The sequence below is a fragment of the Penicillium pulvis genome (assembly GCF_028828015.1).
Source record: "Penicillium pulvis strain IBT 33274 chromosome Unknown contig_7_segment1_segment0, whole genome shotgun sequence".
NCBI lineage: Eukaryota > Fungi > Ascomycota > Eurotiomycetes > Eurotiales > Aspergillaceae > Penicillium > Penicillium pulvis.
The window spans coordinates 3363963-3377315 of NW_026643079.1; the positions used below are offsets into that span (position 1 = coordinate 3363963).

Here is a 13353-nt window from a genome sequence, read left to right on the forward strand (position 1 = left end):
GGTTCGGTGTCTCTCATGTTCTTAGACAGTCTCTACCTCTAATTTCGGGAGGTTGAACAGTACTCAGTTAGGCGTGGCTTGACTGACATATATTCACCATGAATTTATACAGACCGAGTGTCTGATCAATGGAAATCTGAAGACCAATTTATTCGTATACAAGTGTAACTAGCCAAGAAGTATTGTTTGGCAAGGATCCTGAGTCCCTGCGTCACAGGCGCCGATCGCATGTTTCATACGTAGTGGAGGCTTAGGCTACCAGGGATCTTGAGATGAAGGATCGTTCTAGATCTTTCCCTATGTGCCTAGTGTGCCTAGTGTTTCTCAATGTACACATCCTTATATATCATCGAAGTGAATATCATCGCAATTATTTTAACATGCTAACAATAAACTAATCTTATACATCAATCCGAACTTTTATGAGATGAGGTTCACTGGCTTCCTCCCATCCAAATCCATAATTATATCAATCGTATCCCGTAGTATTCCGTAACTCGTACCATGCCGGAGTAAACGTGACTACCAGTCACAGCTCGTAGCCAAGATCTCAGCAAGAGCCTCTAGGTATTTCTTATCCTCGTCATCAAAGCCAGAAGGCTCAGTGCAATCGATATCAATAATAGCAACGGTCTAGCATATCGTTAGCAGTCTACTCTTCACTCAATTGTACCTTCAAGGCATGACTCACCTCTCCCCGAATAACAATCGGGACCACAATCTCACTCCGACTCTCTGCATCGCATGCAATATGTCCCGGGAACTTAAGCACGTCCGGCACGATAAGAGTCTTTTGGTTCGCTGCGGCGGTACCGCACACACCCTTTCCAAAGCTGATCTGTTGGCAGGCCGGCTTTCCGTGGAAGGGGCCTAGGAGGAGGACCTGGTTCTCTGGGGAGGCATATGTAGTTGAGATTGTTACGCCCGGGACGCCGTCTGTGCCGGAGAGGGGAGGCGAGGAGATGGGCGAGGCGAGGGCGGGGAACTTGTCATCGCGGATGTAGAAGCCGGCCCAGTTGACCGAGGAGGAGGGAGCTGGGAGGGCGGCGTAGGCGTGCCAGAGGAGAGAGGAGACGTTGGAGAGGTTGCTAAGGTGTCTTGGTTAATCGTTTGTTGCGATTGCCTGCAATGGGAGCTAGCTCACCTGACCTGTTTTCTGGCGTTAGTTATCTGGTTCATTTCTGGGTTGGGGCGATCGAAACGATCGAGGACTTACCCAATTGCGTTGACCTGAGAGGAGACCTTTTGTCTGGTCTAGCACTTGCTCGTAGATGTCGGCTTTGGACGAGCCTGGGAAAAAGTATGAAGCGTCGGCGTGAGGCTGCATTGTGTCAGTCTGACTTCCGTTCCTGGCGCGCTTATTGAAACATGATATGCAGGGATAAGGATTGGGGATGGATCGACAGCGGGTAAGTTGCTAGTGCCGAGACATACCATTGTGAAGGAGAATTGAATCAATGAAATGAGCGCAGAAATGAAATGAAAGATCAATGGCGAGTATAAAGGGCAGAAATCGAAATCTCAAATCGGCTTTCAAAGTGGAGACTGGACGGGCTCCGCACCGTGCTTGGGCCTTGCCCTTCTTTGACCCTCCAATGAGCCATTTCTTTCTTTGTTCTGGCTTTCCGCTTTGGACCAATCGGAGTTTTGGTTGGTTCATGTTATCTCGAATTCCACACAAAGATTCTTTGTTTTTTTTTTCTCTTCGTTTGCTTTCATGCTGGCGCGTCTCTCACATTGGAAGCTTTGCCCTATGCGGGGTAAATGCGTTGAACCGTGTGCCATGTCAAACCTTCCACATCTTCTCCGAGAATTTCTCGTTCAGAGCGGGGTCCATGACTCGACAATGCCGAGTTGATTCGATCCTTGGTCGAGTACGGCGCTTAGCCATTGGCTTTGGAGCTTAGCAGCCCTAGCTTCATGCTGTTGAGGACATCGCCATGTTTTGGTTCGGCATCACCGGGCCAATCGTTCGATCGACCCTGTGTTGGCCTTCTTCTAGATCGCTCTCTTCCGGATCACTTCGGGTCTCGTGCCCTCCTGGTAAAGGAATCAAGGGAAACGACGCGCCAAATACCCTATGTAGTTGGTGTCTTTGTATCAGACCGCGGATGATCTGGGGGACTTCCACCTGTAGGATTGATCGAGCTCTTGAGATTGATCGCTTCTTTATCTGGAAGCGTTGGCTGGGTTTGCTTGAGAGGCTTCGGCCAGAGTCTAGTCTTTCTGTGCCTTTGATCCAGCCGTCGGCGTAGCTGGTGTGGTACAATTGCTCCTGGACATGAACTTCGTCTGGAGTAATCCGCACCACTGGTCCTGTTCTGTATTAGCAGGGGTCTGGATGGGTGATCTGGGATGCGTACCGTATTTTTGGTGCATTCGATCAATCTCGTCCTCGAAGGACCCGACTCCCCATGCCGCGAAATAGATTTCATATAGACCAGTGACAGCTGCGAGCCAGGGTCCAGGGTACTTGCTTAACGGGTGGACATGTAGTCTGTAGAATGTCATGACCAGGCCGTAGGCCAGGACACTGCCCAAGAAAAAACAAGCAATCATTTCGACCCTGTGAGTAGGTTGGTTTAGTTGATTCGAATGAGAATACGACATGTTCACCTTGTGGCGTAGAAAGACTTAAAACAAAAGGCATTTGAATGCTTTACATACCTATACTTTGTATATCTTGAAGCCAACCAGTTGACCACGATAAGATCCCAACCAAATTCGTACTGTAGCGTGGGTGTGGTGGTACAGCATCAACTCAAGTACAAAATGTCAAAATGGTACGGGAGTCACAGCTAAAAGAGCACTTTGCATTCGCTTCTCAGGGCAATTTCTTCGCCCATCTTACACGGACCAAGTGCTCCCAAGGCTGTGTCACTGCGTGGCACACACCGCATCGTGCGGTGATCAGCTCCACCCGGCACGCTGATTGGTCACTCCGCTCGTCATACCGCCAATCCCACAAAACTTAGAATATTGTGCATGGCTTCCTATCGTGAGATCTGGTTTGTTTGGTCTCCAGCCCCGTGGGTTTACTTGTCGTTAAAGATTGGTGGTGTACTTTATCTCGGAGCTGATGGGGCCCACTACCCGGATCGGGGGCCCCTCCTTGGGATCCATTGGGATCCAGGTCGATCTATTTCATTTACCTTGAGGCCGCAAGGTTAGACCGCTAGTTGACAGTCTTTCCTTACCGACTGTGATCTATCATCGGGCCCTTATGCACTAACCCAGGGAGTTGAACGTCATTCTGCATTGGGTATCGTGTGATGGGGATAACTGCCGAACTTGGGAATTAATGATTCTTCCGCTTTACTTTCGGAAGGAGTGGGTATGACTTCAGAATATGAGATCAGCGATCATCTTGAACGTCGCCCCCGGGTGCTCTATGGGTCTGTTATCCACCCAGTGGAAAGGACGAGAATCGCGATTTGTGGGGTGATTTGCCATCGTCTCCGCTAAGACGCACACGTGCAGGATTGGCGCACTGGGGTAACATGTCGCTGGAGAAGGAGCGCGATAATTGAACATCACAAAATAAGTTCCACACCCCTCGCCAACCGCATTTGAAGTAGCGCGATAATTGTAAACAGGAAATTGCTATATCATGTATTAAAGGACATTGCATCACCTCGCAAAATTCACGTCAATATACGACATGACGCTTCAGTAGAGTGATGATAGAAGTAATAAAAGGTAGCTTAGTGGGTATCACTCTTGAATGACATTCACATTCCAGCGTAGTCAACAGAGTAATGTGAGCAGTCATGTATTTGGGCATGTACTCAATAATATTACTCTCTGAATCTTGAATACTGCGCTACTTTGAATGCGGTTAGTGAGGATGTTCAACTAATTTTGTGGTGTTGAATCAAAAAGCCCCCAGGAGAATTACACGAACTCTGCGGGTTAAGGTTTCTCTGAGATCAGACTGAGGTCAATGAAGATCGATCGCTTAACATGCACATAGATAGAAATGGTTCAATCCTTTGCCGAGCGGCGATCATCACCAGAGATCGCACCAATTATGGCTGTTTCATAGATCGCGGAGATACCCGTGGAGCCAGTCGAAAGATGACGGAGTACTCTCAGACACATAGATCACGTCACAGCCATATTCATTAGGGGAAGTATCACATGTGATAGCTACCTATGCTACGTCTATCCCTTGGGTTATCGGTCTGACGATTCAAACGTCAAGGGATGGGAAACGGGCGCATTTTCAAAAGATAGATCATAGTAAATGCTCCACTTCAATGCAAATAATGGGTCTTGCCTTATGCGCTAGGTGGATCTACAGAACACCAGTGAAGCACCAATGAACCAGCCCTGGGCAAAGTGGGCCGACGCTTTAGGAGGGTTCAATGCATAAATGAGAAGAACGATGCACCAAAGTACTCTTGATGCGTAATTTAGTACTGAAGTATATTCAATTTAATAGTGGTACAAATTTAAGCTTGAGCTACAAGCCATACTCAATCCCTCAACTCTTCTTTTCTTCTACTTCCTGGGGCTGTGCTGCGTCTGCGCCAGTAGTATGCCCGCTCATAAAGCTGACAGCTCCTGGGCCAGTGAAATTCTTCTTGCCGGTTGTGATCCAGGTAATGAGACTAAGAAGAGCAATGACCCCAATGGCAGCGCTAGTATAGTTCATCGACTCATGGTTTACCGGGTAGGTGCTTGGGAAGTTGAAGGTGATGGAAGCGAATAGGAGGAACACGAGGCCAATCGCGTTCAATGCAATGGAGACGGGGACTGAGAATGAGTATGGGCCGTCCAGCTTGATAACATGCCCTGAAAAGTATCCGAGTAATCTGCTACCAAGTGCCATGGCGTAGGATAGATCTATGATACTGTTAGATGTTGCTTTTGGTATAGAGGTGGGGGTTGAGAAACTTACAAAATCCCTCAGTGGAGATCGAAATGACTGTTTCAAATCCAGTCGTTGTTCCGAATTCAATGGCATCCAAAGCCAGTTGTACCACCAGGGTGAGCAAGACCGCATTCACAGGTACCTGGGTCTTGCTATTGACCTTGCTGAAAACCTTCGAGAAGGGAAGTCCGTTGTCACGGGCAAAAGCATACACGGAGCGAGATCCTTCAGCCAGGATGTTGTTTCCGGCAACTATAACAATCACAGTGATCAAAGTAGACAATATAATTGTCCCGGCCTTGCTTCCGGTGGAATCGTAGATGATTTGAATAACAGGCACTCCAGTACTGCTGTTGGCGGTAGATGTGATATCACCGATGCAAAAGCAAAGGGTGACAAGGAAGACAAAACCAGTCACGGCGCCAAGAATGACTGCGAGCACGATCGCCTTCGGAGCTTCCTTAGACGCAGATTTCATTTCCTCCGTCATGTGTGAGGGCGCATCATAACAGCACATTCCGAAGCAGGCCTGCAAGATACCAATGATAGCGGCCATTCCTGTGCCCCAACCAGTTGTGTTCTCAAATTCCGTGAAAACAAATGAGGGTGACTGTTTGTGGTCGTTCGTTGCGAGAAGTGTAATTGTCACAATAATGAAGGAAGCAACGTTCCAGATCAGGATGAACTTCGAGATGCGGTGGAGCAGGTGGGATCCCCAAAGATTGACGGCGGCCGAGAGAAAAGCAACAAGATAGGCGACGAGCACGGTCTGCCATCTTTCAATAACGTAATCGGGGAATATCAGGTTGGCCATTCCAAGCACAAAGTTCGATGCAATCGAGTTGTTCGTCGCACCCATTGCTAGTAGACCTAGCCATCAAAAATATCAGTGTCTCTTCACGCGAAATTCCGATATCAAATCCCATACCAACAAGCATGAACCAGCCAGTAATATATGACAGCCCTCGGGCGATCTTTGGAGGCGCGAGAGCAGCAACCCATGAATATTGACCACCAGAAACGGGGAGCATGCTGCACATTTCCGCCATTGGAATGGCAACGGCGAGTGTAAGAAGACTGACACCAATGAAACTGAAAATCATCACCGGTGGTCCACCAGATGTAACTCCGACAATGAACACACCACTTAGAGCCGTCCATCTAGAGAGTCCATAAGCTTTTGTCGCAAGTTGGATATGAAATCACGACTCACGATGTCACAACACTGAAACTAAATCCAATCATGCTGAGCAACCCAAAAGAACGCTTGAGCTCTAACAGAAGATGTCAGCATCCTATGAACCTCCATTTTCCAAGAACAGACTCACCTTGCTCATAACCCAAGTTCTCCAAGCGAACATCTTCGCTGGTGGTGCCTTTAAACACCTGGATCTCCTCTTCATTCGCCATTCTTGCGACGAGCCGGGAGTTCTTTGAGTGTTGACACGGCAAACTATACTTTGCGCCCAGCAGGCAAAGGACATCCTTAAGAATATCCGAGGCATACCAGTGCTGTTCCTACAACCCCCATGCTGGGCCCATGACCCCATGGAGAGGCACAGGGACATTAAGATAGATTGTCATACTGTCCTTCCTGATCGAGAAGGTCTGCGCGACGCCGGTGGGGCCGGTCTGCCAGTCCCGAGCGGGCAGCGAACTTTGTCGGCCTTTTGCGGGGACGCCCCATGACCGTTGATAAGCATGGCTATACTTGCAAGGCATGCCATTTGTCGGGGAGGGCTGTGGCTCAGGGCTGATATCAATTCGTGGGGTGTCTGTCGTGGGAATTGTGTAATGAGAAGCCTAGGATTATACGGGGAGACTTGGTATCTCTTGGGATTGCCCTTGTTGTTTTAGCTTCGGGTGACTTGGACCGGGCTGGGTTGATAAGAGCATGATATTAGTTTTGTCATGACAGCGGAAGTTGACTTAATTATCTACTTGTCAACTCTGACTGCTGTATAGCAATAGAATTGTCTACTCTTTTAAGAGCCCAATCGGATGGTCTTCAGTCCTGGTCCGATGGCACTAGGAAAGCCTTTCCCGAATAGGTGCTAGGGCATAGGGTTCGGAAGACGAAGGTTCCGGCTAATGTGAATACGAATCCTATACGCATTCTCAACGCAAAGACCAATGTCTGCCACGTCCTGGTCTCGTGTTTCCTGTTCTGCTGATCGTTTCTCGCCGCTTTTAATCACTGAGTAGACTTGAGCACGGTCGTAAGCACGCTTGAGCTAGTAAGGTCATGTGACCATCGTCTTTGTACAGTGGCTTTTCATCAATTTAAACAGCTTTACCCCGCTTCCTTGAACATAGCTTACCGCCTACCTATACGCAGCAAGCTGACTGGACAAGGAAACACAGGTTAACACACGTTTGTTGTATACAATGCATATATGTTATATTATCCAGAATGATCTCAATAATGTTCAGTGTTGTAAGTTCTACGTACTGAGCTTATACAGCTAACAATGTGAGCCTTTGGCTGGCAGGAAACATGGCAGAACATAGTGGAGAGGCTTTCAAACTCATGTAACGCCCCTGTAGATGAGATGCCTCCCTTCTCTGCCCCCTATTCTCCTCCACAGCTCTTTTGCACCTGTGGTTTAATCTCTTTTTCACTCTTGGTCCGTCATAGGTCCGTCATACTGTGCCTCATTCTATCTTAAAACATGCCTTTCTTCGCATCCTAAATAATCCCTGGAGACGGGAGACGGATGGGCGAGAGTCTCAACTCCTCTAGAACGTTCATCTTGCACATAATGCAAACAAAATGGATCTATTTGTCAGTAGTCCCCAAAATTTTGACATATTGTCCCATAGCCTAATGACAGTACACAACTGCGGCTGAGATCGTGACGTACATGTGTTACTCGACAATAGTGATTAGCGGAAATATGGATTTTTGCTTTGTTGATGATATATTTTTCCTTGATTCAAGTCACGCCTTGCGTCATGAGAAGCATTTTGTCCATAAGGTATGCCAGCCGTCTATAAAAGCCAGCTTCGGCTTCTGTCGATATTGATACCCAACCCTCATCGTGTTTTTTTCATCCAGGAGAGTTCTCGAAAGGCTCTAAAATCTGCTTTACTTTATCTTCTTTTTGATCAATATGCCCAGCATTATTCATACTCTGATCATGATTTCCGTAGGTGCCTTAGGGGCTTCTGCAAATCCTCTTCAGCATCGCGCAAATCCGCCATGCCAAAGCCAGTTGTACAGTCAGCCGCAATGTTGCGTTGTTGGAGGCTTAGACTTCAGGACTCTTGGCTGCAAGAAAGCTGCTGAGACTTCCGATTTAGGGAGTTTCAGGCAATCTTGTTCATCTCAAGGCCATCACGCCATGTGCTGTGTGGTACCAGTGGTGAGTCAGATGAAAAAGAAAAACATCCGCGTCACAATAGTCTTGCTGATAAGACTTTCTCAGGCTGGTCAAGATGCTCTGTGTACAGCCGCGCAATAAGTTTACACGAACTTCAATGCATTGCCTAACACATGGTGGTGATTTTAATGCTGCCGATTTGATTCCAGTTGGAGATGAAAAGTTGGCTTTCATATTGTTTGGAAGGTCGATCATACTGTAATTTTCGAATATCATCATTTTTTCGGATCCATTAATCCTACCCAGCCACCTCCTTTATATCGCGATCAGAGCACTATATCGCGGATCCGCTCCTTATGAGAGGTGGGCAGAGTGCGTCTCTCTGAAATTCTGAATTCATCAGAGTTCGAAATGAAGAGAACTATGATGGTTAGGAACACGAGAAGAACCGGATTTAGAGGAAGACGGTTTTTCTTATATGCTGCTTTGATAAATAAATAGAGGGAAGTCTAAAGTTTGCGATAAAGTAATAATAAAGGAGCGCCTCTGCATTATTGTTTAGTATAACACATACTAAGCTCCTAGGACTAATGCGCGATAATCTATGGTCCCTTTTTGCTTCTAGGGACCTTTTCAAGAGCACCAGGTACTTTTAGCGAACAACTTTCTAAAAATATTGATAAGAAACATGTAGGTATTTCTTCAAGGGTAACGAGAATACGGGAGTAGAGTCGAGTGTTGCTAGGAGTAAAGTGCTAGATAGAACCTAATAGGCGAAAATTTATAAATCATTCATTAAATCACATTGTCTAATTTCAAAATAGGATAGCACATGGTTTAAGTGGGAATAATCGATCGCTTTTAGATAGGTTTTAATCCTAGACGAGTAGGGCCTTGAGGCAGCGTAGTAGAATCCATGTAGTGCACACATGTAATTGGTCAGCTGTGGAATACGCTCAGTGAGCTGATCAGTTAGCTCAGGCTGGCTCAGTGAGCATGAAAAAGGGTTACATAATGATCGGTGATCTGATCACTGAGCCTGAGGCCGTGCTCAGGTCTATTCAGTGAGTCAAAGCGGCGAGGGGGTGAGCACTTACCTAGAAAGAGAAGCCAAGAACTGTCAAGGAAATCCAGTACATAGGCCCTAATATGCATATTTGAAGGGTTGTCTAATATCATAGCTCATAAAGCGGTGAGATCGAGAGCCAATCACAAATGAGGCATCTCGTTATGATTGAGCGATTTTCATTGGTCAACCTTGGAATACGAAGATCGATGAATCATATTCGACACCACTTATAAGTAGTTGAAGTTCAACCTTTCTAAGCTCGAAACTAAATTTGAATCAAGCTAAGATTCACAAGATGTACCGCGCCTGACGCTACCGAGGTTCCCAGCCTTTTCTATGATGGCTGGATTCTCTTCAAATCCGGTCGACTCAGTACACCCAACGCCATGGTTGCGAACGGTAAACCAGGTATTGGTGGGGGTCGGACTAGGAGTGAGCACAGGTTGCCTCATCATGCGGATATATACAAAGAAATTTATAATGAAGCAATTTTGGTGGGATGACGGTAAGTAATTCTTCTTCATCAACTATGTCCGGTGGATCATTGACACACATATCAACCAGTATTTCTTATCATTGCCTGGGTAAAGGCCTCATTTCCAACCTCCTGTAATAACTCTACTGACTGGAAGAGAGATATGTATTGTTGGGGTCCAAATAGTCATCCTCTGTAAGTTGAAGGTTCCAGGTCGAAAGAATCCGGCTCATCGTCTTTCAGATGGATGGAGTCATGCTGGGGTTGGGATACATATTACAGAATTATCCCCATCGACATTGGAAAAGCTACAAAGAGTATATCATCTCTCACCTAGGTGCCTGTCTAGGCCCCTCAACAAAGTCTCAATAGCTAATACTCAACCTAACCCCTTCCATATAGCTCGTCCTGGCTGCCTCCATTATATATATCCCTTGTCTCGCATTCGCGAAGCTCGCCTTGCTTATGATGTATTACAGGCTCCTCCAATCCATTCGAGCCTACGTATATACGCTCTATATTGTCGGCTTTGTGATTGTTGGATACAGCATCGCACTTACCCTAGCGCTTCTTTTTGCATGCACCCCTCTGGAGAAAAACTGGACTCCTTCAATTACGGGAGGATCTTGCATTAATAGACCTGGAGCATATCTAGCAACGGCAGTTACGAACACGGCCAGCGATTTAGTACTACTCGTTATCCCCGTACGGGTTATATGGAAGCTACGATTGCGCTTTGCTGAGAAGTTGGGGGCAATTATTGTGTTCGGTATTGGTTGTTTGTGAGAGATCCTAATAAGTATGCAAAGAGTCGGAGCGTTTTATGCTAACAAAGTCTCCCAAAGGACCATCATCACGAGTATTGTACGACTGGCAACCTTGTGGCCGCTAGTGACTTCAAATGACTTCCCGTACGAACTTGCCCTTGTCTGGACCTTTGCGTAAGCTCTCACCCGCCATTCCACTCTTGATCTCCATCCAGGATTGATTCAATATATCTGACAGAAGTGGAAAATAACACAGTAACATTGAGGCTAACTTTATCATATTGTGTGGCTCTCTTCCCTATCTCCGCCAATTTCTTCGCTATTATGTGCCAAAGTGGTTTCCTAGGCGGTGGAGCAGCAGGGGTAGTGGTAGTGAACCCTAAATAGTCAAAAGTAATAAAGTCCAACAAATGGGATTTTCGGTACATGACATCGTCTTAAGGACAAAATTGAAGGGACCTAGTTATACTGAGACAAGAATTCCTCTGCGCTCGCCAACTCCCGCTTAATCACCTCGCCATGCTCTGGACTGCGCAGCTTGATTCGTACATCGAAGGGGAGTGGGCATACCAAGTTGGCGGAAGTGTACGCGTTGGTATCCAAAGGTTTGACCTTGCCAGTTTCAGGGTCGATAGGCTCCTCAAACTCAAAGGCCCACAGTAACTTGGCTGTGATACGCCACATGCTACGCTCAGCCAGGTGAATACCGGGGCAAATTCGTCGTCCACCGCCGTAGCCGTAGTGATGTGAAAAACTGTTAGTGAACGCTCTATGTTTATGCTCAATATGGTACTTATCTCGGTTCTCGTAGTCAGGTCCGACTGCGTAGTCATTTGCCAGCTTCGTGTGCTTCAGGAATCGGTCCGGGTTGAAGGTATCGTGGTCCGGATAGTATTTCTCATCGTGGTGCATGGCCCATACACCAACAAAAATGGTGCTTCCCTTAGGGATTAACATGCCATTGTACCAGTCATCTGGTCAGGAAATTCAAAGTCAGTTGGGGATTTCGCACTTGTAATGCAGGATTCAGGACTGACCTTTTGTAACAGTGTGGGGAAGACCAAGATCAGATCTACATGTACAAACACCGGTCAGCATAATATCATGAACAAATATGGCTGGAGACTAACGTTGGTCGCCATCGGAGACCCTCCTTTATAATGGCGTTAATATAAGGCAGCTTCTCAAAGTCAGAGAACAGCGGCGCTCGCTCAACCCCACACACCGCATCGATCTCTTCACGGGCCTTAGCCTGAATCTGGGGGTTCTTAGCCAAAGCCAGGATCAAAGTGAGGATCTGATTCGCAGTGGTATCAGCGCCAGCCTCCATCAATTCACCAAAGAGGTTGTTGAAGCCATGCTGACTCATTGGCCAGCCACCCTTGTTATACTCATCCAGCTTCATGTCGATCATGCATTCACGCTTGTCGCCTCGGGCCCGGCGCTCTTCGACCAACTCGCGCCCTTTGCCCCAGATAGCGTCCATCTTCGCACGCATGCGATAAGCACGCTTCTTCCACTTGCCGGGCAGGTACCACAGAGCGGGAATCAGATCCACTGGCGGGTTGGCACCAGGTTCGATCGCCTCGAGCCACTATGGAACTTCAATTAGTGACCGCGATTTCAGGAATAGTGACATTCATTAAAATACCTCTTCAATCATTTCAGAGACATCTTTAAACCAGAAGGAGTCGAGGCTCTTGGCGCGGAATCCCCAAGCCAGGACAGCCGCAACCGAGGACGCATACAGTCTGGCGTAGGGGAAGAATTTCTTTGGTTCTGTCGCTAAGCGATTCATTAAAAGGACGGCTCTAGTCGACAATAGTCAGTCGCGTCATCTTCACAAGGGCCCAGTTTGACAACAAAGACTCACTCGGCTTCCTGAACACGAAAATGCTTTTCATCAAGTGACTTTGGGTTAAGGTTTCTTGTTACAACCGTTCGCTTTTCACGCCATCCAGGACTCTGGCATTCCATTGTCATATGGTTGCCGCGAGTGATGAAGAGTGGCACGATGTTAGGCGGCCTATCGGAGTAGATGCTGCCTTTCTTATCGATTAATTCGTGAACCGCTTTGCGATCGCATATAACGATGATTGTCCCTGATCCAACTTTGAGGGAATATATTTTGCCATATTGTTGTGACCATTCCATGAACCTACATAACGGTTAGCATTACCATTGAAGAACAGATCTTGTAAAGCTCTACTTTTTGCCTAGGCCTGTGGAGGGAATCTCAAGCATATTTCCAAGAATCGGCACGGTCGGTGGTCCTGGTGGTAGTCGTGGGTCGCGTTTCCCGACCTGGAACAGTCGGTAAATGCCATAGAGAAGGAGCAGGCCACCCGCGGTGAGAATGGTCTTTGATGATAGAATGCCTGACATAGCGTTTCATTGACCAGGGTGAGGCGTAAGTGCTATCAATCAACAATATAGGAGCAAAAGGCAGTATTATACGTGGTAGCTAAATGTCATTGGCGATCAGTCACGATCCCCGGATGCTCACATGACCCCATTTTTCAAGGTTTGCGGGGATTCGGAAGTTGTGCAACGTGCATTTTGTAGAGATGCACCGAAGATCGACCGAGAAGTTGGACCAGAGTTGGGCCGAGTAACCATAGGAAATATCATTGACAAGGTTTAAGCCAGTACGTCATCATGAACTTAAAAAGGGAAAGTTTGTAGTGCAGTATGGGTGCTACGTGAGTCAATTGATTAATTCTATTTTTGATTACGTGACGCCGCGAACGCTCTGCGCCATGACATTGGTAATCCGAGATAGGTTTGCCGTAAAGGAAGCAAGTTGGTCGCTCATGGATGCGGCCAATCAAAAGCAATGACTC

The 13353-nt window shown here is 47.1% G+C and overlaps 4 protein-coding genes across 4 annotated transcripts; all 4 read right to left on the reverse strand.

The window, feature by feature from the left end:
• Positions 1–412: 412 nt before the first annotated feature.
• On the reverse strand, positions 413–1437 carry N7503_009233 (GAF domain-containing protein; the record flags this gene model as incomplete). Its single annotated transcript, XM_057068780.1, has 5 exons — positions 413–633; positions 692–1088; positions 1145–1149; positions 1217–1321; positions 1435–1437. 5 exons carry the CDS (start codon positions 1435–1437, stop codon positions 523–525), a joined length of 621 nt encoding a protein of 206 aa, XP_056919635.1. The 3' UTR covers positions 413–522.
• A 481-nt stretch (positions 1438–1918) lies between these two features.
• On the reverse strand, positions 1919–2559 carry N7503_009234 (uncharacterized protein; the record flags this gene model as incomplete). The annotated part of the gene is made up of 2 exons (XM_057068781.1): positions 1919–2316; positions 2364–2559. The coding sequence occupies 2 exons, from the start codon at positions 2557–2559 to the stop codon at positions 1919–1921; spliced, it is 594 nt and encodes a 197-aa protein (XP_056919636.1).
• Positions 2560–4486: 1927 nt separating this feature from the next.
• N7503_009235 (putative GABA permease) lies at positions 4487–6286 on the reverse strand (the record flags this gene model as incomplete). The annotated part of the gene is made up of 5 exons (XM_057068782.1): positions 4487–4848; positions 4904–5746; positions 5805–6037; positions 6090–6150; positions 6205–6286. 5 exons carry the CDS (start codon positions 6284–6286, stop codon positions 4487–4489), a joined length of 1581 nt encoding a protein of 526 aa, XP_056919637.1.
• A 4683-nt stretch (positions 6287–10969) lies between these two features.
• Positions 10970–12895, reverse strand: N7503_009236 (cytochrome P450; the record flags this gene model as incomplete). The annotated part of the gene is made up of 6 exons (XM_057068783.1): positions 10970–11484; positions 11548–11582; positions 11641–12104; positions 12162–12321; positions 12384–12668; positions 12720–12895. 6 exons carry the CDS (start codon positions 12893–12895, stop codon positions 10970–10972), a joined length of 1635 nt encoding a protein of 544 aa, XP_056919638.1.
• Positions 12896–13353: the final 458 nt, after the last annotated feature.